The sequence below is a fragment of the Sarcophilus harrisii genome, chromosome 2 (genome assembly GCF_902635505.1).
Source record: "Sarcophilus harrisii chromosome 2, mSarHar1.11, whole genome shotgun sequence".
In the NCBI taxonomy this organism is placed as follows: Eukaryota; Metazoa; Chordata; class Mammalia; order Dasyuromorphia; family Dasyuridae; genus Sarcophilus; species Sarcophilus harrisii.
The window spans coordinates 325,552,422-325,579,540 of NC_045427.1; the positions used below are offsets into that span (position 1 = coordinate 325,552,422).

Consider the following 27,119-nt stretch of genomic DNA (forward strand, 5'->3'; position numbering starts at 1 on the left):
TTTTCAAAGGTAATAATAATAGCACCAACTTCCCAAGATTGTTATGAAGATAAAATGAGAATAATATTTGTAAAACATATCACAAACCTTAAAGTGTTATATATTTACTATATATTATTATTATTGCTACTATTACTACTACTACTACTACTACTTATAAGAGCTGTTTGACTTAGAGACATATCCTTTAACTTATGTAAGCTTTGTTTTCTTCTCCTGAAAAATGAAAACAATAATACCTGAACTACTATCTCATAAGACTTTTGTGAAGCTTATATGGGATAAGTTATATAAGTCGTCTCTGTAAAATGGAGACAGTAATAATGGTAATACCTACTTCATTGTACATTTTTGATGATCAAATGAGATGTTCTATAAAAGATTTTGTAAACCTTAAAATACTAGATAAATATCAGCTATCATTATTATTATTCTCTCTAAAAAGGGATAATACTTGCCACATAAATCAGTTTCATAAGGATGTTGCAATAAATGAGATGTTATAATAAAAATTAACTATTTCAGGCTGATTTGGTATGAAAAAAGCTCATTTTAGCTAATGAATTTTAAAATATTTTAAAAGAAATTCTATTTTTATTACTTTTAAGCATATATTCAAACTAATTGGCTATTTCTAAATAGAGATTCCACTTAGCCTGCTTGAATGAATATATAAAATTCTAGAGTCCTATTCTATCATTTCTTCCTTCACAACCTTGTTCCTCCCTCATGCATTTTCAGCCTATTTTGTATCACTGCTAACTTCCTCTTAAAAACATGTAGTGTTGTCCTAAAACCTCCAAAAAGAAATTACCTTTGATTTTTATAAATCTGCTCTTCTATTTCCATTTTCCTGCCAAATTCTAAAGTAAAAGTAGTCTATACTTTCTTATTTTTGTTCATATAACCCCATGTAATCTTAATTCTTTTCCAACTGTTTTATGAAACTTCTCTCTGAAACTAATAATGTCATAACTAATAATGTTATAATTCAATATATTTTTCTCCTTTTTCCTCCATTTCTCCATAGTGTAACACCGTACTTTTCTGGTTCTCCCACCATCTATCTTAGAAACCTATCTTTCTTCTTGGCCTCCTTCATTGGTTTCAAATCTTCCCACCCCCTAAATGTAAGATGTTCTGGAGGGCTCTATACTTGATCCATTTTTTATTACATATTTTTTTTTCATACTTTTGATTTGGTGATCTCATCTATATCCTTTGCAGAGAGAAATTCCTTGTATAGAATTCAATTCATTTTCTGATCCATAAATTTATTCACCTAATTTAATCTTCTACCCAATTAACTGATTGATTCTGAAACATTATCCTAGGTAAGAAAGATGAGTAAGCTGAAATTTTATAACTTATATTTTTATAAAATTTTAGTGTCAAATCCAAAGTGTCCCTTTAATTTATAATGGAATTTATAATGGAATTTCATGAAAGTTTTTTTTTCCCTTTTCATTGAAACTATTAATTCTGTTTCATTGATCACCCCACACTCCAACATATACATACTCAGAAAACTGATTTCTTTTTCTAACTTGGCAACTTGCTAGAGATTTTTAAAAACCTTTACAGTCCAAATTGACCCCAATATATTACTAAACATATATTCAAGATCAGGTCCATGCATATGTCTGACCAACATACATTAATTTTAAAGAACAAAAACCCTTCCAAATATTCTAATAATCAGGAAAAAACTACCTCAGCTATTTAGTCACCTTACGTCCAACTATTTCCAACTCTCATGTACACTGTGAATTGCGACAGCTATGAGGTACTCTATAATGAACCTCAGCAACATAAAATTGTTACCTTTGCCCAACCCCCAAGGGGATATTTGTATGCCAGAAAAAAGACTAGAACTTTCTAACAAATTAAGTTGGTGATTCATGAATAGTTATATCTTCTTCATGGTTATCCTATGAAGAAACTCTAGAAAGAAGAGTAAATGGGACTATGGTTTATTCTGGCCACATGGATGATAAAGACAGACTGCTTTCTTTCACTAAGACTATCATTTTCCATTGAGAATTCTCCATAGCATGGGCTTGTTCTCAATAAACATCTACTTGCTAAGCCTAAAAAAAACAATATGTAATGCTGTATAGAGCAGTTTTCTCTCTTTTTCATTCAGGCATTTTTCCTAAGGAAACTACAAGATGAATAATATTCAATGACTTTGTGCACTAAGAAATCTTATAGTCATAAACCTTGAAAGTGTTCTTGTTCACTGCTTTAGTTGATAGCCAGGACTGCCACATCTTTCCTTCAGGAAGAGTAGTTTCAAATTCTAAAACAGTGACAGTCATCCTGAAGAGAATTTTCTTATGGATTTATCTTTTGGATTTGTGTTGAAATTGGCTTGGGTTCACAACTTAGATAAGTCATGATTTGTTGTTGTTGTTTTTATAATGAATATCGGCATATAAATTAGAAATAAGCAATGAAGTAGAAAATAATGGCCACAGCATGAAGTTTTTATTCCCTCTAGACCTTATCAAAATAAACCTCAGGAAAAAATCAGGCCAATTCATTGAAGGGCTATTCTGCCTTTCTCCTTAGGTTTATTAAGCTTGACCTTTTTTTTTTTTTAAGTGTCACCTATAACATATAGTTTCTTGTAACTTAATTGTTAAAACAAAGCTATTTAGTTGTAGAATTTTTGTGTGTGAACCAAATAGCAAGCAATTTTTGTTCCCCCTTAAGTAGAAAATTTAAGTTCCAGTAGTGTATAATTGCAGCAGTCTGCATCATAAAGAGTTACATCTTTTTAAATATTTTGCATGCAGAATATACATGTTAATTACCCAGTAGCTAATATATTATTCTAGATAAATTTAGCATTGCAACCCCTAATAGGGAGTTATTTTACTATTGACTTTTGAATAATAATAGAACCATTCTAGAAGGAAGGAAGGAAGAGAGGGAAGGAGGGAGGAAAAATATTTTTTCTATATGTCCTAGGCAATAGGAGCACTACAAATCTTTCATCAGGATGGCATTAATCTTTGAGTTTTTCTTTTAATACTGATGGCTACTTCTAGATAATAACATGATTTTACAAATTTATTAGTGGGATTTAGAGAACCATCTATAGCCATGGATGAATTTTCTCTATAGAAATTGGGTTTTTTTAGGAACAGAAACTGTGATTTTGTCTATATTCTCCATATTTTTTTGCAAATCTAACTGACTCTAACCCTGAAGTATTTCTTTTAGTTTTCCTTTTCTTTCTATCCAAAATGTGTGCCATCATAGAACTGGCCCTTATTGTCTTTCACCTAAGCTGTTATAATAGCTTCTTTAAGAAGAGAATTATGGTCTTCTATACCGTAGAATGTCAATACATTAAATGACTGAAGAGTGTACTTTGTGCAAACTATATGCTTCAAGAACCATAAATAATAACTAAAATGTGGGGCAACTAAGTGGCACAGTGGATAGAGCACCAGCCCTGAAGTCAGGAGGACCTGAGTTCAAATTTGGTCTCAGACACTTAACACTTCCTAGTTGTGACTCTGGGCAAGTCACTTAACCCCAATTGCCTCAGCAAAAAAAAAAAAAAAAAAAAAAAAAAACAAGTAATAATAACCAGAATGTGCTTGCTCAAGATATTATAAGTTAAAAGGTCGACATTATAACATTTCTGGACCTTTAAAATGTATACAAACTTGTGAGCAGATTTTTTTTTTTGAAGATTAACTCATAGAAAATCAAGGTTTTATTGCTTAAGTGATACTGTCTTTAATATACATTCCAAAACAAGGCCATAGCAATTTTTACCTTCTTGCTTATTATATAGTTTAAAAAAATCTTTTTGTGCTCTTTGATTATAGAACTAGGGATTGATTGTGATCTAGTTTATATAACACACACTTTACTTCCATGTGGAAATATATTAATTCACTCTATTAACTGAACAAAAGACAGCTTTGAGATCAGAAATTATTCAGTGATCAATGAGAGTCTTGCTAAATACTAGGTATAAAAAGATGAAAATAAAGTAGTTTCTGCCCTCAAGGAACTTATTCTATTAAAAGACAAGAATTGAGTTCAAGTTCTCTCTGACATATACTCTTTGTATGACTTTTGGAAAGTCACTGAGACTTTCAGTGTCCCAGTCAACTATTTAAGACTGTAAATTATAGACAAATTGCTGAGCTAAGTTATTAAAAAGGGATTTCCATACTGGAAGATTGTTACTACTGATGAAATTCAGATCTATATCTGAATCAAAAAACAATGATCAGACATTTTCTAATCTTCTCATTCCTTTAATTTCCTTTTGGAAAATCCACCCATAGATACATTTATTGTCTGCCATTTGTGTTTATTCTGATTGAATAGCAGAGATAAAATTTAAGATATTTCCATCCAAAAGTTTAATTATGTTTTATGGTTATTCTTTTGTATCCTGTATATTCTACTCATCAATTATAGATTTGTGGTTAGGAAGGGTTTGAACAAGTTGCTTTACTATTTGGTATATGGGATTTTACATTCATCTGTGCTTTTTTGTCATCTGAGAAATTTCTTCTCTGCCTTTGCAGATAATAATTACAGAAACCACAAATCTTAATTCATAATAATGTCTACATTTCCCTTAGGAAGTCAATGAATATTTACAACTTTTATGTTCATTATAGAAACTAAACATAACTTAAATTTTGAAATTCCTAGTTTCTATTCTGAAACCTGTCTTTACAAATGGAATTTGATATGTGGAAAATCAACCTTCTTGATATACAGAGTCAGAAATTATTATTGGTCATGTTAATGGTTTCTAATTCTAAAACAATATCAAATGTAAAAATGTTCTTTTTCCTTTAGTTTGAGGATCATTTTTTAAAAGGCCTACTTTCTTTCTCATTACTTTCATTTTACTTTTTATATCCTACTTTCCCATGCATAGGACCTATTAGAATGGGAAAGACTGTATAAACAGGAGCAGAGGCTCCTGCTTAAAACCAGTGACTTTCTTCAGTCTACTTTTATAGTGTCTACAACTTAGTCCATTGATTCCCAGCCACTTATATGTGTGACAGAAATGGATCAATTTCAACTCTATCTTGAGATTATCTGCATACAATTTAGGAGGAAATTGCATTTGACATTATCCTGTATTGATCATGCCTGATAGTTTCTAAAAATAGTCATGTATTCAAAATCATATGAACCTTCAATTATTACATAATATTTTCTCTTATAAGTAAATCAAACTTTATCATCTCATTAGCTTTCCCTTCTTAATTATGTTTTCCACTGCACATAGAGTAAATACCATCATTTGTCCTTATTATTTTATATTTCTTGCCTGCAGAAATGCTCAGTCTTCATTTAAAGACGTTTTCATTTAGGTCATGTCAGTTTCTGCTAAATAAAATATTGATATCTTTTTGTTATATTGTTAATATAAGATATTGATATCTTGTTAAATAAAATATTGTTTTTGTTATCTTTTTGTTATCTTTTTGTTATTCAGTTTTGTTAACACTGAAGTGTTCAGTTTTAGGAATATAGGGAAGTAACCTACTATAGAACTACAAAGAATATAATTTAATATAATTTAAAATAATAATTTAGAATGAAAGTTGTTGGTAAAAAAATTATTATATATAATATATTACATATTATATATATTATACTATTACATATATTGCATATTATGTTATGTATATTACATGTTAAATACTTTATTATATATATATATGCACATGGCCTATATTTTATCCACCATATTTCCTAGTTGCTTTACTGTGGCAAAGCATTCTGTCAGGCACTAGAAATAAAAAAGTCAGATAAGACATGACGACATATAATCTAAACTGTCATCAATTTTATACTCTATACTTTTAAACTTTATACTTTATACTTATCAACTTTATACTTTATACTTTTTTTTCAAGTTTCATATCAGCTAGGTGGCACAGTGAATAGAAAGCTGGACCTGAAGCCAAAAAGAGCAGAATTCAAATCCAGACTCAGAAATTTCCTAGCTACATGACTCTAGGCAAGTCAATTCATCTATCTGCTTTCAGTTCTATCTATCTGCTATCCCTTATCTAAAAAATGAAGATAATAATAGCAGCTACCTCTTCAGGTTGTTGTGAAGATCAAATGAGATAATATTTGTAAAATGTTTTGGAAACCTTAAAGTGATATATAAACGCTAGCTATTACTGCTTTTTAATAATTTTCTTTTCCCTTCATATTGAGAAACTCTATATTCCCTCCTTACAAAGGCATATTAGAATATTTATATTTTCTTAAAATTCTAAAATTATTAAATTTCATACCTTATAGGGAGCCTAGAAATTGACAATTCTAATACTATCCGAAAAATAAGGCCTGGTGAGGTTTACCCAATGGTCCACAAAAAACAAATATCAGAGTTAAGATTCATGTCCATATTCTCTCACTCAAGAGCCACTGTTCCATATACCACCACACTGCTAGATAGAAAGACTGAAATTCTCTATGAGAAAGAAGTGAAGAACACATTTGGAGATCAGCAAAACAAGTTTTAAAAGTAGTACAAATAAGCAACTCCAATCATCAAAAGACTTTCTGAAAGAAATTAATTTTGAAGGTGAGGGGTATTGATTCATAAGGTCAGAGAATAAGTAAGTTTTAAGGATTACTTTTGTTCTTTCAGATCTCACTTTGCATTTGAAAACATGGTTGCTGAATTTATACAGCAACAAAAATTTTCTATTAGGAAATATTTCTTGATAGGACTGAAAAGGCTAATAGTGGTTAAAAAAATAAATCTGTTCCATATTAAAAACAGGAGTGAACATGAAGGTTCATAGGTCCTAAATTTTTCAAGCTCCTTATCTGTTTATTTTTCTTCACACAGTATTTAGAATGAATCTGTGATCCCATCAATATGGGTTGTCTCTTCAGTGATTCAAAGTCACAGTCCTTTCATGCCTACCCATCCTGTATAACTCCTGTCTTTGCTGTCCCATGTTTGCCAGAGTGTGCCCAACCCAACAATACTAGAGGCTTTCCTTGCTTTCTTTTAACATCACAGAATGATTAGTGGAACACTTGGTCTTCATTTGCTTTATTGAAGTATGTTAACACCCTCTCAACTAAAAAAAAAAAAATCTTAATTGCTTTATTTCTCTAGCTCAATTATTGAGACCACTAATTTCTTAAGTCATTTTTAACTCCTTTCTTCTATACAGTAATTCACCAAAACTTGTTGATTCTTTCTTTGAAAAAAAAAAAAAAAAAAAAAAAGGAACATTCCTCCTTACTTTGCTGTTCCCATTGCTGTGATCTTAGTCTAGAACAATGGGAGAAGTGAAGCACACCTTGGAGAGGAATATTCCAGATCATAGGATGATTCAGAGCAAAGAGAATTTAGAGACTGTGGGAAATTCCAAGATGAGACAATATAGACTTGATCTGGAAGTCTAGAAAGGCTGGAACAAAGTTGGGAGTAGAATATAGGATGCAGAAAAAAGGAGGGGCAATCATTCTACTAATCTTGTCATTGTCCTTGGGGGAACAGAGCAAGGCAATTTTGTTTTATTTCATGGTTAACATTTCAAGGAAACTAGGGAAGAATAAACGTATAAATAAAGAGGGTTGGATGTGATTGCATTTTATACTTAAATGGAAACTTATTTAAATATGGAGTCATTCATGTTAGGAGAGAAAAGATATAGGAGTCCTCTCTCTTTGCCTCTACAGTAGTAAATCTCTCTGTTGTTCTTACATGTTACTATCATACTGAGATGTCAGAGAATGTCCCTTACTGCAGTTCATTTATATTTTGGCAAATGGTTACAAGACGCATACTTAAAGCAGGAGCACACTTAGGAAGCTGATATAATAATCACTTCATGAACAAGTCAACTATGGTTTGGTGTAAAGAGCTTCTCAACTAGATGTTAAGAAAGTAAAGAGTCCAATAGTGGTTCTGACAGTGTGTGACTTTGGACAAGACATCTCATTTCTTTTGGCTCCAGTTTTTTTTTTTTTTCACCTAAAAAATCATAATATTAAACCATTTGTTAGCAAGAAAAGAGAACTCAATGGAGAGTCAGAGCATCTAGGTTTGTATCTCAATTATTCTGCTTATCATCCTTCCCCAGTCCCTTAACCTATCTGTGTTTCTTCATTTGTGAAAGAGACAGAGTTCCATGATTCCAAATGAAAAAGACTTGAATCGAGATAAAGAGAAATCATTTGACTTAAGAGATAAAAAAGGATCAGTAATACACAATGTTAAGTCAAATATGGAGGGCAAAGATCTTGAGTTGTAAGGAGAGAAAGATGATACTAGTTGGTAGAATTAGGGAAATCAGAAACAGAAACTAATTTCCTTAGGAAGATATGATGATTTTAATTTAAAATGTTGAGTTTGGTGTAATAATAAGATACAATTAATCATTTGTAGATATGGGATAGACTTTTAAAAAAGATATCTGAGTTAGTGGTACAGATTTAGGAGTCACCTATGTCAAAATGCTAGTTAAATGTAAGTAAATAAGTTCTCATAGAACAAACTTTAGGGAATTTTCCTACTTAAAAGGCAAAGAAAGAAATAAAAAATATAAAGGGATTAGAGATGTAGGAGAACCATATTGAAATACTGACACCAAGACAGAAAAAAGTGACAGAATATACTGGTCTTGACGAAATTTAAGTTCACTTTCAGTATCATTTGCATATTGGTCATCCATAAAATCATTGTGTATCATGTTTTGTTTTAAAATGATAGGTACTCTCCTGAATTGAGATGACATTCTCAAACATGTACTGTAACATTCATATAGATAATACAATGACAAAACCACAAAACCATTACTGCTTTATATGGATATTTGTTCATTTGAGAAAATTAAGACTTTGTACTATTGTTTATTTCTTGAAATGGTGATATCTCTGGACTAAGACAAATATTTGATTTTGATTTTATTGTTTTCGTTTTTTTATTTTGTTTTTAGGAGATTAGGAAATCAAAGATATTCGTGAGAAAGGTTTTCTAACACTCATTCAGTAATTATACAGTTGGAGTTTCTTTTTCTCTAAGATTCTATAAGTTTCTTGTTCATTTTTGTCTATTTAAGCTTAACAGTGCCAAATAAGATTATTTATTTATTTATTTTATTATAGCTTTTTATTTACAAGACATATGCATGGGTAATTTTTCAGCATTGATCCTTGCAAAATCTTCTGTTCCAACTTTTCCCCTCCTTACCCCCACTCTCTCCCCTAGATGTCAGGTAGGCCAATACATGCTAAATATATTAAAATATATGTTTAAATACAATATAAGTTTACATATTTATACAGTTATCTTGCTGCCCAAGAAAAATTAGATTTAGAAAGAAGATAAAAATAACCTGAAAAGGAAAACAAAAATGCAAACTGACAAAAACAGGAGTGGAAATGCTATGTTGTAGTCCACACTCATTTCCCATAGTTCTTTCGCTGGGTATAGCTGGTTCTCTTCATTATTGAACAATTGGAACTGATTTGGTTCAACTCATTGTTGAAGAGAGCCACATCCATCAGAATTGATCATCATATAATATTGTTATTGAAGGGTATAATGATCTCCTGGTTCTGCTCATTTCACTCAGCATTACTTCATGTAAGTCTCTCTAGCCCTTTCTGAAATCATCCTGCTGGTCATTTCTTACAGAACAATAATATTCATAACAGTCCATATACCACAACTTATTCAGCCATTCTCCAATTGATGGGCATCCATTCAATTTCCAGTTTCTAGCCACTAAAAAAGGGCTGCCACAAACATTTGTGCACATAAAGGTCCCTTTCCCTTCTTTATGATCTCTTTGGGATATAAGCCCAGTAGTAACACTGCTAGATCAAAGGGTATGCACAGTTTGATAACTTTTTGAGCATAGTTCCAAATCGCTCTCCAGAATAGTTGGATGCATTCACAATTCCACCAACAATATATCAATGTCCCAGTTTTCTCACATCCCCTCCAACATTCATCTCCCAATAAGATTTTTAAAAAATTCCTTTTAAACCAAAAATCTTTAAAATCTGTTTTGAGTCTATAAGGCTAAAATTATTGACTCACTTATTCTTTTAGTCTTTCAATGCTAGATGCTATTTAGACATTTATTCATTGCCTGCTATGAGTAGAGTATCATATTAGGCTTGGAAAAAATTCCTAATAATTATATTAGGTTACACAAGATGAATAGAACATGATCCCTGTATCAAGAAAATTATGATCTCTTGTGACAAATAATAATTACTCTTATTTGTGTATTGCTTTAATTTATGAAATTCTTTACATGTTATCCTATTTGGTCATATAAGCCTTGCATACAAATCTCATATAATAAATTAGAAGTTATAGGTATACTAGAGAGGTACAAAGTGCCCTGAGGAAGAAGAATTTAGTTATAGCTCAAGAAAATTGTGATGAACTATACTGTAAAGCATTTAAACAGATATAATTGTAGAAAAGTCTCTCAACCATAAAGGATAAAATGAGCTGCACATAGAGGCTGGAAAGGACAAGTTTGTAAAAGATGAGCACTTTAATTTAATTAAACAATTTTGAGTACACATTGAGGGAAAGTATGAAATGAGTTTGGAAAGTTAGGATGCAGTCAGATTATTGAAGGCCTTGAACTCAGGAATAAGACTCCTTTTTTTTTTTTTTCAGCTTTTCAGCAGGGAAGAACCATTAAGAATATTTGAACAAAGCAGTAATGTGGCAAGAAATATTAGAAACAATGTTCTAGTAGTAATATTTTTAATATTTTATTAAATTTTAACAGGGAGAAATTGGAAGTTGGGAGGTTAGTAGACTATTGCCATAATACAAATGATGTGAATACCAACAGGAAACAAAAGTAAAGGTTGGGTTTTTGTTGATTTTGATCTCCATTTGTGATTTCATCAGTGTATGGAATTTTCATAGAAACTTTGTATCAGTTGGAAATGGTGCAATTCCATTTGCTACCAAGATTGGAAAATCACAAATTTAAAACTAGAAGAGACAGCAGATATCTAATCCAGCCCCATCATTATTATGGATGAGGAACTGAGGACCAAGTGAATTGTCCATGTTCACACAAGTTGAAAGTGAAAGAACCAGAATTATAACCACTGACAATAAATTTCCTTCTCTTTCCATAGCAATATTCTGCTTTTAATTTACAATGTCAGAAAGTTGACTAGAGTACTAAATTATATGATTTAGCCGTGGTAAAGCTATTATGTGTCAGGACCAGACTTGAATCCAAAGCTTTTTGACTCCAAGTCCAGGAGTTGCTGTTTTAGCAATTCATTTGATATGGATCAAAGGGAGGCTTTCAGGATTTAAGCCTAGAGGACTGGAAAGATAGAGTACTCTTCAAAGAAATAAGGAAATTACGAATGGAGAAGCCTTCATTCAAAGGCATGAGAATTGAATCTTCCTTCAATCTTTTTGTTTAGTCAAAAGCCTGCTTTTTTATCTATCTTAAATCACTGAATGTATTGGTGCCTCAGTCAGACTTAAACCTATTAAAGACTTTAAAAAGGCCAAGGGTTCCCCTTGCATCCAGGGTTATCTCCAGCTGTCTTGATCTATATCTGACTTCCTATGGTTCCAGAGGAAAAAAGTGAGGTTAGTGACCTAACAAAGCTCTGCCTCACTCAGATACAATTCATTCATTCTATCACGTGCCTAATGTCACAGTTGGCTTTGAGAACAAAGGACCAGCAATAATAGTCAAAACCCCACTATCTTTAAGTGGAGGTGTGGGGGGAGAAGAGGTGGGCAAGTACAAACAGAAGTATGAAGGGAATTATAAAGGAATCTTTTCCTTCATTTAAAGCAACTACCTAAACAATAACAAAATATAAAGTTCCTTCAGTTTGATAGAAATACAGGGGTATTGACCACTGGATAAAGGCAACTGTGGAACACAGTTAAATGATTGGCAGAAAGAGTCAGCTATATCATTATGCTCTAGACTGGACTTCTTAAACTTTTTCTACTTGCAAACCCTTTTTGTCAAATTTTATATGACCCTAGGTATGTAGGCATAAAAAATAGGTATACAAATCAAAGATTTACTGATAATAAATCATAAAGAAAGAAATTTATTTTAAAATAGTTCTTTAGTGTATATATATAATTTTACAGCTTATTAAAAATGAAAACAGATTTGCATACTAATGAGATGGATGTGCTTGTTTATTTTTACATAAAGATTTAAATCTTGGTTGAATATTTGATTACTTTTTACTCTTGCCAATTTTTTTGTGACCCATTATTTAAGAAGCTTTGATTTAGAATAAATAGCAAGCTGACCCTCTTCTAAAGTGAGTTCTGACAAGAGAATTTACTTTTGAATTTTACTCTTTTGCCTCTCATTCTTCCTTTTTAGCAATGGCATCTTGCAACAGAAATACAAGTCAGTATTCTTTGGAAATGGCTTAACTACAGTTCTAAATGAAGATAATTCTGGTGCTTGGAGCTGGGATCCTGCTTTGGAGATGGCAGGCCCCAGAGCCAAGATTGATACTGGTTCTAGGGTATGGTGTCCAGTTCTTTCTAAAAGTATATGTCAGCCAAAGCTAAGATTTCAGGGCATCTAGAAGTCACAGTGCATTTGTTAAGAACCTACTATGTGCCAGGCACTGTGGTAAGCACTAGGGCCAAAAAAAAAAAAAAAAAAACAACCTACCCTTCAAGAGCTCATAATCTAATGGGAGGAATACAAGCAAACAAAAATGTACAAGCTGTGTAAAATAAATAAATAGTATACTATTTGTAGTATAAATACTAAATATTATAGTGAAAAATAAAAAGATATAAGTTAATAAAAGTAAGATTTTTGGAAAGGCTACCTAAAGAAAGTAGGATTTTAGTTGGGATTTGAAAAAGGCCAGGAAAACCAAGAGGTGGAGGAAGAGAATTCTAGTCATGGAGGACAGTGAAAGAAAATGTCCAAAGTTAAGAAAGAAAAAGCATCTTATTTGTGCACCAGCAGCTATTAAAATAATCAAAGTGTGATGGTATGAAATGTCAGTGGTTAGAAAAGCTAAAGATGGTTGAGATTAAAACCAAGCAACACTCAGCTTTAACCAGTAGAGGAGGGTTCAGCAGAGACTGTGACCCCATGATCATTAGAATTAGTGCAAGGATATCAGCATCTTCATAATTCTGCAGCAGTGGAGGCATGAAATACCATTCTTAAAATATGCATGAACTACATTTCATATATTCCATACATTTGTGTCTCTTTATTTATGACCAATATACACATCCACCCTTTCTAATTATGTTGTATTTATTTGTGGGAAAGGTTGTTCACCAGGTTCATCGGAACAATTCTTTGCTACTTTGTTTTTTATGCCATTTCAGTATATGGCTTTGCTTTGAGTTCATTGTGACTTCTGGCAGACTACTATTAAGCAGAGCCCAGTAATGAAGACTCTTGAACTATAGTTTCAAGAGTACAAACCCATAGAGTACCTCGAAATCTGGATTTCCTAAGGTGAAAGGATAAAGGTTGAGTTAATTTGGGGTCTCATGTGTGTTGTAGGACCCACTGGATTTTTTATTCCCCCTCTGGGTCTTCTTTTGAAATGGAGAGAAAAACTCATTGGAGAAATTTATAGATTATCTTCCCAAGAAAACTCATTAGAGGAATTTTCTCCCAGACCAGTTAGTTTTTTTGCCTGAAGGATAAAGGGTAACTCCTAATCAATCCCAAATCTCCAATCCCTATTGTTAAATTCCAGCATTCTCTGGCAGCTCATCTGGGATTATACTGTATTCTTTGGGGGTAAGCTGATTTTTTTCTTCTTTTCCTTTTTTCTATTTTTCATATTGTTTTTTAATTTACATTGAAATTTTTGTTCTTTCCTAGTTGTTATTAGAGGGGAGTTAGGACCTAACAAGTGTCATGCAGATACTACTTTAAAAATATTGTTTTCTTGTTGAATGTATATTTGTGTGTGTGTGTGTGTGTGTGTGTGTGTGTGTGTACGCATACACATGCACACATACATATTTATAATCTTTGTATTGGGTGTGAATATAATCTTTATGCCTATTATGGTGGATCTGGACTCTCAGGAAGATTGTTAATTTTAAGATCATCTTAAAATTGTGGTAAATGGACTTCTGAAAATCTTTTCAGGGCATTAAATAGTTCATTAAGAATTGCACTATGTGGTTTTGTTGGGACTCTAGTTCAAGGAACTGGAAGAGGCATTAGACAAGGCAATGCTTCTTCCTCAAGTTTCAACAGAACTCTCCAGAAATGAAAATATGAGGGAAATGTTCCCTCAAAAAACCAGCTGATTTTTTTGGGAATAGCAAATATTCAACTGAGAAAAAAGCATATTGGAATTTGTTTGAATTGTAGAACTTCCCATGGAGCTGAGCATCAGTGCTGTCCCTTTTTGATGACACATATGTCTTAGTACAAGACACTATTTGCTGATAGTTGAGAAGCAAGAGGAAAGAAAGAGAAATTACCAAACCACTCCCATCTCATTTCTACAAAACGAAAAAGCTATTATTTTTTCCTCAAATCTCACCTTAGAAGAGGGATTCATCTTGCTTTTTCATCTAGGTCACAATAGTGTAGCTGAGGCTTTCAGCCAGTCGTTGGAAGTTCCCCCTATTCCTCATCAGCCTTCCTCCAATAACCAGCATCCTATAATTCCATATGGTTAAGGATCATCTTTATATATATATTTTAGGAAAATGTCTTAAATTCTTCCTTTATATTACCTTTTTAGTCTCCATCTTCTATTCTTTTCTATTCTATTCATCATTTAAAAAAAAAAAAACTGACTTGAAAAGCTCTCTTTGCTTATTTTAGATAGGGTTGAGAAGTTGTAAGACTATGTTCTGTTTTTTCAGCAAGCCAAAAAAGAAGAGAAACTGGTTGCTAGCCATGAATGAAGAAAAGGGGCAAAATGGGAAGTGACATGGAGTTTTCAGAATATGTTTGTCCACGAGGAAGATGCACATCATATATCATCCTTTAAAAAAAAAAAAAAACTACTGCACCCCTTCTCTCACTCACTTTTATGGAGTAATTTATGGTTTGCACCTGGAGGGGCCCCTTTCCCCATTTCCTGGAAGGTAAAGGAGGATGAGCTCCTGATCTTACTATATTGAGGAATGAGAACAAAGGCATGAAGCCCTGTATTTCACCCCTTTAAATTCTGGGTTAAATAGGCTTTTATAGATCCCCCATGTGGATTCCTGTTACCTCTAGTATAAAATAAAATGTCCTATCCTTCTGTTTAAAACCTATTCAGAATGATGTCAGTCTAATTTTCTAGGTTTATTTCACATTGTTCCTCTTTATCGACTCTTCTTTTCATCCAAACTAAACTGTTCCCTAAATTCCCAGAGGCTCCTGTTTCTGTACATTCATGAAGATCTTTCTACATTCACTTCTGCTTTTCAGAGTCTTTCTGCCTTCAAGGACCATTTCTGGTACCATTTTTACTTATAAAACCTTTGATCTACTCAACTAGTAACTGCTTTGTACTCTGTTCTGGGGATAAAAAGAAAAACAAAACAAAAAAAAAAAATTCCCTGCTCCAAAGGTAATCACAATCTAATTGGGGAGACATGAGCAAGATATGCATAGGATAAATTGGAGATAACCTCAGAGAGAAGGCACTAATATTAAAGAGAACAGAGAAAGGAGCCAAGAGATAAGAAGGTAAAATATTCTAATTATTCCTTTGTAACAGAATTCAAGATCTCCTAAGTTAAAAGTATACTCTTTTCCCCTCAAATCTTCTTGAAACATTTTGTTTGGATTATTTCTTTATATTCATCATGATCCAACTTATTTTATACTTATCTGTATATTGGTCATACTTTTGGCCCAGCCTCACTTTGTCCTCCCCTGCCAAATGTATTATCTTTGAGGACAGGAACTATTATATTTTACCTTCTTTTTTTAACATTCATTTTTCAAAAGAAATTTTGATGGGAGCAGCTAGGGAGCACAGTGGATAGAGCACCAGCCCTGAGGTCAGGAGGACTTGAGTTCAGATGTGGTCTCAGACGTTTGACACTTCCTAGCTGGGTGACCCTGGGCAAGTCATTTAACCCCAATTGCCTCAGGAAAAAAAATTGAGTTCTAATTCTTTTCCTCCTGTCCCTCCCCTCCCTATTGAGAAGGCAGGCAAAATATCATATTTTATCTTTGCATCCCAAGTACCTACTTTAATGTATTATCACAATAAATGCTTAATAAATATTTGTTTAATTCAGTTGAGTTAAATTGACCTAACCTAGGAACCTAATTATAGTTATAGCTACAATATATTTTTTATGGTAATATGCAGTTCAAGTTCCAAATAATCAATTTTAAATCAAAATTATATATAGAGTTAATTCCTCCTAATTATTATGAGATTTATTATATAGATTATGAATTATTCAGACCTACTAACTGCTTCTTTTCTTCTTTCTATTGGCTACCTATTGTCTATTTCACTTTGGCAAACCTCTTCAATATGACCAGAGAAGAAACAAAGAAATAAAATTTGAAATATTCAGTTCTACATAGTCAACTTTTGCAAAAAACTGAAATTGAATATCTCAAAACAAATTTTGGAGAAGCATAGAGTAGAATTAGGTGAAATGATATTCCAACTCAAGACAAATTTGAAGATCATCAGGAAAGGTCAGGTCAGCTAGGTGGTACAGTATATAGAATGCCAGCCCTGGCTAGAGTCAAGAAAACTCATCTTTCTACTTTCAGGTAATAACCTCAAACACTGACTAGCTGAGGGACCCTAGGCAAATCATTTAATCCTATTTGCTTTAGTTTTCTCATCTGTAAAATGTTCTGGAGAAGGAAATGGTAAACCACTCTAATATCTTTGCAAAAAAAAAAAAAAAAGCAAATGAAGTTACAAAGAGTTAGACACAACATGAATATAGGTGAATACAATCCAGGGAAGGTCTTGCCTGTCACGGCTATTTCCCTCCCTATACCCAGTTTCAGTCTTAGGGAAACTAGGTTACTACTAGCATATGGATGCAGGAAAGAAGAGTCCCTGGTCACAGTTCCAGGGCAGAAAAGAGTGCTTCTAGTCATGCACAGGTCAGGCTAGCCATGAGCACATTTCTCCTTATATTATACTTTCTTGGATGAACAGAAAAATTCTAAACTCCCAACTCCTCAAACAGCATAAAAAACCAGAAGCTTGGAACAGTGCTCCCTCCACCACAGCAGCATAATTCAATGTTAATGGAAAGCTAAAAGTCAAGAAATTGGCTGAGAAAATGAGCAAATAAAAATAACTACCACCAACAAAAAAAATAACAAAATCAAAATAGCTACATCCAAAACTTCAAAGAAAAATGTGAATTGGTCTCAGGCCCAAAAAGCATTCCTTAGAAAAGCTCAAAAAGACTTTTTAAAATCAAGTAAAAGAATTAGAGGAAAACTGGCAAAAGAAATTAGAATGATACAAGAAAATCTTTAAAAGAGAGTCAACTTGGTAAAAGAGGCACAAGAGTTCACTAAGGTGAACTTTGCCTTACTCCATTTGTTAAATCCATTGCCTTAAAAAGGACAATTGACTAAATGGAAAAGGAGGTACAAATGCTCACTGTAGAAAATAATTTCTTAAAAATTAGAATCGTGCGGTTGCTAGATGATATAGTGGATAGAGCACCAACCCTGAATTCAGGAAGACCTAAGTTCAGATCTGGCCTCAGATACTTAACATTTCTAGCTGTGTGACCCTGGGCAAGTCACTTAACCCCAGTTGCCTCAGCAAAAAAAAAAAAAAATTAGAATTGCGTGAGAAACTGACTCCATGAGAAATCAAGAAACAATAAAACAAAATCAAAAGAATTTTTTAAAAATAAAAGAAAATGTGAATTCTCTCATTTAGGAAAACAACTGACCTAGAAAATAGTTCCAGGAAAGATAATTTAAGAATTATTGGATTACCTGAAAACTATGGTCAAAAAAAAAAACCCTACACATCATCTTTCAAGAAATTCTCAAGGAAAATGTCCCAAAATTCTAGAACCAGAGGATTAAATAAAAACTGAAGGAATTTACCTATCACCTCCTGAAAGAGATCTCAAAATAAAAACTGCCAGGAATATTTTAGCCAAATCCCAGAGCTCCTATGCTAAGGAGAAAATATTACAAGGAGCCAGGAAAAAAAAAATCAAATATCTTGGAACCAATGAGCATAACACAAAATTTAGCAGCTTCTAACATTAAAGGATCCAAGTTTAGAATGTGATATTCTAGAGAGCAAAGAACTAGAAATTCAACCAAGAATCACCTACTCAGCAAATCACCCACTACCCAATCAGTTGGAGAAATGGATATTTTATTCTAAAGACGACTTTTAAGCATCTCTGATTAAAAAGCTCAAAGCAGAGTAGAAAATTTGACTTTCAAATACAAAAATCAAGAAAAACATAAAAAGAGGTAAAACAGGAAAAAGAAATCCTAAGGAATTCATTAAGTTTAAACTGTTTACATTCCTACATAAGAAAAGCATACTTGTAACTCCAAAGAACTTTCTCATTATTAAGATAGTTAAAAGGAGTATGTGTATATATATACATACACATACAGAGAACATGGATATAAGTTGACTATGATGAGATGATTTCTAAAAAATAAAATTGGGGCAGGTAAGTGGCAAAGTGGATAGAGCACCAGCCCCTGAAGTCAGGAGGACCTGAGTTCAAATATGATTTCAGACATTTAATACTTCCTAGCTGGGTGATCCTGAGCAAGTCATTTATCCCCCATTGCCTCAGCAAAAAATTAAAATAAAATAAAAAGATGAAAAAGAGACATGCACAGGAAAATAGAGAAGGAAGATGTAGAATTAGATAAGTTATCTCACATAAAAGAGGCACAAAAGAGCTTTTTCTGTGAAGGGGACAATGGAAGAGTGCTGGACAATACTTGAACCTTACTCTCATTGGAATTGGCTCAAAGAGAGAATACACATACTGTCAGTTAGCTATAGAAATCTATCTTACCTCAGGAGAGGAAGGAGATAAGAGAAAAGGGTGAATTGATAGAAGAAATGACAGATTGAAGGAGGTGTTGGTCAGAAACAAAACATCTTTCAGAAATGACAGGGTAAAAAGGAAAAAAAAGATAAATGGAAAAATAGAAGGGGGGGAAAGACACAATAATTATCATTACTGTGAAAAAATATTTACAAGTTTCTCTGATACTGGCCTCATTTCTCAACTAATAGAGAACTGAATCAATTTTATAAGAATACATGTCATTCCCCAATTGATAAATGGTCAAAGGTATGAACAGGCAGTTTTCAGATGGGAAAAAATAACTCTAAATCAATATTGATTGGAAAAAATACAAATTAAAACAATTCTGAGGTATTACCTCATACTTATCATATTGGTTAATATGATAGTTGTTATAGAGATGTGAGAAAATTGGGACACAAAAGCACTGTTAGTAGAATTGTGAATTGATCCAGCCAATCTGGAGATTACAACTTTGCCCAAAGGGCTATAAAATCATGTGTACTCTGTTTCCCAGCAATACCACTGTTAGATCTGTATCTCAAAGAAATAAAAGAAAAAAGAAAAGGACCTTACTCTATGTACAGGAATATTTATAGAAGTTGTTTTTGTAGTGGCAAAGAAATGGAAACAGAGTAGTAACTGCCTGTCAACTAGTGAATAACTGAATAAGTTGTGGTATATGATGATGATGGAATACTGTTGGCCCGTAAATGATGAACAGGAGATGATTTCAGAAAAATCTGGAAGGATTTACATGAACTGATACAAAATGAAGTCAGCAGAATCAGAACAGTGTATGTAATAATAACATGTGAATGATTTAGCTATTCTCAGCAAATAAATGATCTAAGACATTCCAAATGACATGATGAAAGATGCTATCTAACTCCAGAGAAAGAACTGATAAGAGTCCAAATAAAGATCCAAACATACTTTTATAACTTTACTTTTCTTGAGGGATTTTTTGATCTTTTTTAAAAAAATCATGATTTATATGGAAATATGTTTTACATGACTGCACATGTATAACTATAAAATGACTTGCCCTTTCAATGGCAGGGTATAAAGGGAGTAGAAAAAGTGAAGAAGAGAGAATTTGGAACTCAGCATTTTAAAGCAACATTATATACTGTTTCAGTATATTGTACTGAATGTAATTGGGAAAAATTAAATTTTTTTTAAGAAGAAAGCAAAAAAAAAAAAGACAAACTGCTAAGTTTAAAGAAAGCATTTGTATTAACTTTATATTTCACTTATTCAAGTTATTTTTATTCTTCACTACTGCAGATAATTGGGAGCTGAATATGGAATGAATGAGGACATCAGTGTTACTCCAGTGTTTTGGAGTTCTTTAAGTAGTTCTGATGAGATTAGATTCAGGGAACCAAAATGATGAGATTATGGTGGTCAGGGAGTTAGATGATGAGTTAAGTGGCAGGTTCAGGGTTTAGGGAACCAAATGAAGAAGTTTGGCTCCCCTAAACCTCCTTAGGATCCAGCGCAAGGTAGGGAGTTGTGGGAACCCCCTTCTGGCGATATAGAGGTCCTTCATAAAGGAATTTACAAACCTGAAAAGCTAGACTGATAAAAAGAAGTGTATTATTGGCATTGGGAAGTCAGCTTTTGCTGTGCATGAATAGAAAGACTGAATTCCTTAGTGTCAAGGTCCCGGCAGAGAAGTAAAGTTTCTAGTAGAAAAATCCTGACAGAGAGGTATAAAGTCTTAGGTGAAAGAGTTAAGAGAGGGTAACGCTGAAAGAGAATGTCATTTCAATGGGCAGAAGTTTGCTGCTATGCCAGGAAGAGAGAGTTTTCTTGGCATGGCATATTAGATCCTCTGCAAGGAGTGAGTTTAAAATTGACTTTTTTTTATAATAGAAGCCTTAGCTACAAGCTGGGGTTTTTACTCTTGATGGAGCTGTGTTTCAGCTTGAGCTGGAATTGAATAGAATTAAATGAGTCTTTGCTCAGTTCAATAGGGTTGGAATTCTCCAGCTCAGGACTCAAATAGCCCCACCTAGATAAACCACTTTATCTGATTCCTTGGGGCGATTTCTCATAGAAGCAGGGTTCAAGGGGACTCTCTCCTTCAAGGAGTTTCAAGTGCTTTACCTCATGGTTCATTCCCAAAGTCAGAGAGAGAGAAAGAGAAAGAAATCTGTGGCTCCCCTCCTCAGTTTGAACTTAATTTCTTTCCTCCTTATTTTTCAAAATCTATTAATGCCCTTTCCCATTCTTTTTCAATCCCAGCTTCTTAGAAAGAAATCTTTATGAAGTTTCTCTATTAGAACTTATTGTTATCTTCCTGTTTAACCAGTTCATGAAATCAATAGAGTACTGGATTATAGCCATCACTTGTTTTGAATATCATATTGGTTTTCTAAAGTTTCCTTTCTTTAATGATTTCAACTATTTTCTGACTCATTTGCTTATACCTAATTGCTTGCAAACCATTGAAAAGCAAATTAGCTGCTTCCTAAATCTCTTTAAACTGACACTATAGTGTGTGTCTTAGTCTTCAATGAAACTTCAAATCTTACAAATTAATGAACTTTAATAATTATTAACAACAAATATGTTCTTTTTGTTTCTCTATAAATTGGCAACTTTATTTCTTTTTTTGTGCCAAATTTCTTAATCTGTGATTGGCTGATACTAAAAAAATTTTTTTCCTGATTAAATTACCTCTTCCACAGATGTCAATCTTTTAGCCATTCCAGAGAATGTTACTTCCGTCTGTGATGGAAAAGTTCATGACTTTTATTTCTAGTTCAACACTGATTTTCTTTGTAAACCTAAATAAGCCAGTTCATGTTCTTCTGCTTCATATCATCCCTACCTGAAAAATTCACTTACAAAATGTGAGATACTTGGAGAATATCTTTTCATTATAGAGCATTGAAATGAATAGTGTTGGAAATAAATAAGTTTGTTGTGAGAGGCCTCGGGAGACAATATTTTATCCTTCATATTTGTATATCATAATAACCATTTTATTTTCATACTCATCAATGGTTATTTTACAATTAATTTTCTTCATAATTAAAAGTGTAAACTACTTTCTTTGTTTGTTTTTTATTCCCAGCACCTAATATAGTGTTTAGCAGAATAATCAATCAATATTTGTTGAATTGAATTGTTGAATTGAAAAGCCCTTTTTAGTAAAGGGAAAAGCAGCTCATAAATGACCAAGTTAACTTGCTGTAATAATCATAAACTTTTTGCAAATCTTCAGTGTCCTATCTGATGAAGATCTGATATCCTATTATCTTTCTTAACATCTAAAGCCATAACTAAAAAGGGAGACATTTGATAATTATTTACAGAGATTATTAAAATAAGGTGAGACATAAAATAAAGAGATATGTGTTTTCCAAGGTGTTTGCCACTATCATGGAAACAATCATGTCCTATATCAAAATCCAGTTGGAATTTCCAGAAAATGGTGAGGTCTTTTAGATCTTCCTATTTGCAAATGGTATTATACTAAGTTTATCAGACCCTAGAACAAAAAAGGAACAATTCAGTGAAATCCATGATTATCCTCAAAGTGACCAACCTAGCAATCCATATAAGAAAAACTAAATGTATGAAAAATATCTTTTGCTTAGACTATAACATTCAATTTGATAGCTAATTTGTGAGGCAGAAGTAAAACCCATTTCTTACCGGTCCCAAGTTCAACACTTTCTGCTATACCAAAGCCCAAGGGACTTAATTAGTTCCTGTGAAATGTAAAAAGACCTAGAGAATGGTCTCTATAATATTGGGCATATGATCTTTAGAAGATAAGGAAGACTTTAACCAACATGAAAACATAATTTTTGATCTCTATCAGTGGGAAAAATACCTAGGTCAATGAAATCACAGATTCAAAGAACAGTAGCAACAAATCTTTAACTAAACAAAATTTATGCCATTTGGAACATCATTTTCTATTATGTCATTTCTTTAACATTACAATTTCTAGTATTATTTCGCTTTGTTCAACAATAACTCTCACTTTAAGACACTCCTGTTGTGGTATCCCTGTATTGTCTGTCAGAAATCTCAAAGTGTAACATGTTAACAGATACTACTAGGGAAAAAAGTTGTCCTTTACGCATCTCAAATTCAGCATATCAAAATAGAACTCGTTTTCTTTCCACAGAGGGTGGAAGAAAACCCTACCTTGTCCCTTAACTTTATTTCTGTTGAAGACATTCTCCTTCTTCTCATCCAGGTTCAAAATCTGTCAACCTCAACTCTTTAACCTCATATATCTCATATCCAATCATTTGCTACTTCCTATTGATTCCACCTCTATATCTCACATCTGTCGCTTCTTACCACTCAAACAGCCCCCTTTTATAGTCAGGCCCTTATCTCTTCTCATTTGGACAAACGCATTTAATTCCTTCCCTCTAGCTTCTCTTCAATCTGTTCTTTGTATAACTAGCTGCTCAATTGATATTCTTAAACCTCAGGTCTTACTGTGTTGTTACTCTCCTTCTCAACAACTTACAGTGGCTACTTCTTTTCTCTAAGATAAAATATGAATTCTTCTGGCTAGTTCTTAAAGTCCTTTATATTCTGGCTCCAAATTTCTTTTCCAGACTTACTGCACATTCCTATCTTTCAGATATTCTCCATTCTACCCAAAGTGACTTATTTGCTTCCTCTGGACACAGGATTCCTTCTCCTGATTCCATCCATGCCTTTATTCAGGTTGCCCCTATGCCTGGAATATGCTCTCTCCTGAGATCTATTACATAGACATTTTAACTTCATTCAGAGCTCTGCTCGTGTCAATTCTTAGAAAAAGTCTTTCTCAATTCCTCCAGTTACTTATTACCTCTTCCCAAAAATTACTTTGTATATTATTTTGGATTGAGTTTTCCATGTATTGTCCCCTTCCCCAAAAATGTTAGCTCCTTGAGAGCAGAAACTGTTTTACTTTTGTGTTTATATCCCCAATATCTTACAGTCCCTAGTAGCATTAGAAACAGTAGGAATTTAATAAATGCTTGTTGAATTAAATTGAAGTGTTTCTTTAGATTTTAGCCATGAGAATCGCATTTATTTTATAACCATACTCTTTGAAAAATCATGTGAACCAATTGTAACAGCACAACCATAAAAATGATTATTAATCTGGATCACCCTTAATCTGAAATTTAGTACCAATTTCTGAAACTTCTTGCCTTTTCCTCATTAGCTAGCAAAGTTGTTTATTTTCAGCAAGGCTTCAGATTAGAATCCCAATAAAAATTAAAGAATTCCTAATTGATGTAATACATTTAAGATTTTGTGCTCAGAAAATTTTTTATATGTTTCAGTAATGATGTGTGAAAAGTAGCAGTTTAATTTGCTTTCCACACACATTTTATCTTATAGGAATAAAAGATTGTTTCACATGGAAGAAAATTAACTGAACTAGCAAGGAAGATTTAAGGGAGTGATTATATCTAATGTTGGTCTGGCATTAAAATTTTCTAGTCGGGCAGCACAATTGTTTAATTGGGAAACTTAATGGCAGCTGAAAAACCTTAGTGCTTGTGTTAGCGAGCTGGAGTGATTTACTATGTTACCTTTTTGTCAAGACTGACTTTCCATTTAACATAAATTCCTTATGTTTCTAATAACACAATTGATGCTTTCTGATGTTAATCTTGGACCAGGAGACTAACGCATTGAGCACAATCAATGGAAAGTTTTATTCTCCATAGATGCCTTAGTATTTCCTTGTTTTCTGTAAGCCAAGTCCAGATGTAATGCCTCATCAAGTCCTGTCACAACAGAAGTCCCCAACTAGCCAAAAAGTAAGTGTTTCTTTCCCAGTTTAGAAGAGCATTGAGTGAATTCAGCTTCTAAAGCCAAGGCTCCCAAATTATTACTATTCTAAAACCAGCTAAAAGCAAATCTAGGGCACAGATGTTTCAGAGAGCATGCAACCTTTGTATTAGCTAAAGTAAAATCTCTTCTAGCTTTTCAAAGGGGTACCTCAGAGATTCAACTAATGTCTTTGCATGTATTGCTAACTAATGTGTAGAAATTTTTTTAAGTTCACTTTTTCTTTATTCTTCTGTCTTTTTTACCCATCTTCCCTCATTGTAGCAAATTAGACGGCCGGATGAAAGCAAAGGAGTTGCTAGTAGAGTTGGATCCCTCAAAGTAAATATGTTTCTAACATTTTGGGGCAAAATTTTGTCTATAGCCTACACTTCCTTCTTCCTATTTGGGAGGGTGGGATGGGTGGGAGGAGGATTTTTCCATTTTCCACCATCCCATTTGTTTGTTTGTTTTTTTAATTTCAATATTTTTATTGGCTGTTGGGTCATATTATTTTTTGTTTCAGCTACACATAAGAGCAACCAGCTGAAGGCAAGCCACCAAATAACTAGCTTTGAAATGGCACCACAAACAAAAGGGAGCAATAGCCTCCTTGAAGGTGCCTATAATTTGGGGCTCCAGATTAAACCGTTCCTCTGATTGATGTCACTGTATGTTTAAGTGCCTGTTTCACAGAAAACCGATTGATTCATTTTCAGAACATGTTCTCCCTCTTTTTCTTTCTTAGAAAAAAGTAAATATTTCCATACTTGTGCTAATTGTAGTTCTTTTCGATCAACATAATTATTATAAGAGTAAAGAGCTTCATTTATTATCTAGTAACTAAGAAAAAGGGGTAATTTTAACAGTAATAAGAATGATTTTACCATTAGCTTATAATTTTTAAGCATGTTGCCACTTTTATTTGTAGTATATTTATAGTATATGGAGTATTTTTAGTGGTCAACAAAAACAGTCTTCAAAATTGTTACCATTTGGGTGTAATCTTTTAATAGGCAACTTAAAAGTTTCTTATCTAATGGCACTGTTTTGCCAAATCCTTCCCTTTCTATTTGGTTGATTGAAATCAGGCACTCACCATTCTACCATCTAGACCTGGTACAAAAGCAAAAAAAAATTCTCATCAAGAAACACTTTTCAAGGTAGCCAAGAGTCACTTCCACTGCTGCCACCAAAAATTTTAGTAATGAATTTGCAGAATTTAAAATATATATAAAAGCATACATTTCTAAGAATCAAACTCTGCCCTGCACCCCACCCCAATTTGCTCTTAAAATATGTATTATGTTTATCAATTTCATCCAAATGCCAGAATCACTATAATGAAACTATAATAACAAAATTCAAAACCCATCTTGTAGCCTAATTTTAAGCTATTTCAGTATTTCACCTTTTTCTCCCCTCACCTTATTTCCTTTTAGTAATTTAAGAAATATCAATTTCTGCCCCCTGCCCTTTCCCTGCCTTCTTAGTTTGAGCCTCACTTAATTTTTATGTTAATTTCCTTTTTGGTGTGTGTGTGTGTGTGTGTGTGTGTGTGTGTGTGTGTGTGTCTCCTTTGTTCCAGGACAAGCCATCCTCTTTGTTCTCTAACACTGCTATACAGCGGGCAAATCTTTTGTGAAAATGTTATTTCACCGAGCATAAATAATGGGGATGGGAATGTTTCATTATAACATAATTCAGAAACAAAGCCATTTGAAATGATTCCATTAGAAAAATGGAAGTTTGTGTGTCACAGTGATGCACTTGGAACATTCCTCACTGTCTATCTGTGAGGTTTCTTTTTGTTCTCTCTTTTTATTTTGGGGGAAATTAGCCAGTATAAACTTTTACCTCGAATCACTCCTAAAATTTAAATGAAAAAATACAGTGTATGTATGAGAGACCTTTATTGAAATTACTGATGGTGACATATTGAGATTTCATAGAAAGGAAAGATAGAACCTATAGTTACAACAGCATCTACTGTATGCTGAACATTATGTGAGTGGTTGTGGAGGGACAGTACATGTGTATGGGTGTGTATGTGTGTGAGTGTACTTTTGATTTCAGCTTTGAATGTATTTTACACCAATTTCTAAGTGTATGTTTACTGATATTTTCATGTATATACACTGTGAACATGTATATACATAAATATGTATTTGACAACAATAGATGTAGGAGCCAATCAATTTGTTATTTTAATATGGATTGCCTACCGACAACAGTGTTTTGGGAGGAAAAGTTATCTCTTCCCTCTTAA

General features: G+C 33.0%; 1 protein-coding gene across 13 annotated transcripts in view; it reads left to right on the forward strand.

Moving 5' to 3' along the window:
* Positions 1-27,119, forward strand: part of GPHN (gephyrin) — a 751,804-nt gene that overhangs the window by 496,875 nt on the left and 227,810 nt on the right. For 10 of the 13 annotated variants that reach the window (XM_031952740.1, XM_031952743.1, XM_031952744.1 and 7 more), the window contains one exon: positions 25,136-25,192. The exons of the other annotated variants lie outside the window; for them this stretch is intronic. In XM_031952740.1, the coding sequence (XP_031808600.1) occupies positions 25,136-25,192 (57 nt within the window). The remainder of the gene's footprint in view (positions 1-25,135; positions 25,193-27,119) is intronic. 13 annotated transcript variants of the gene reach the window in all.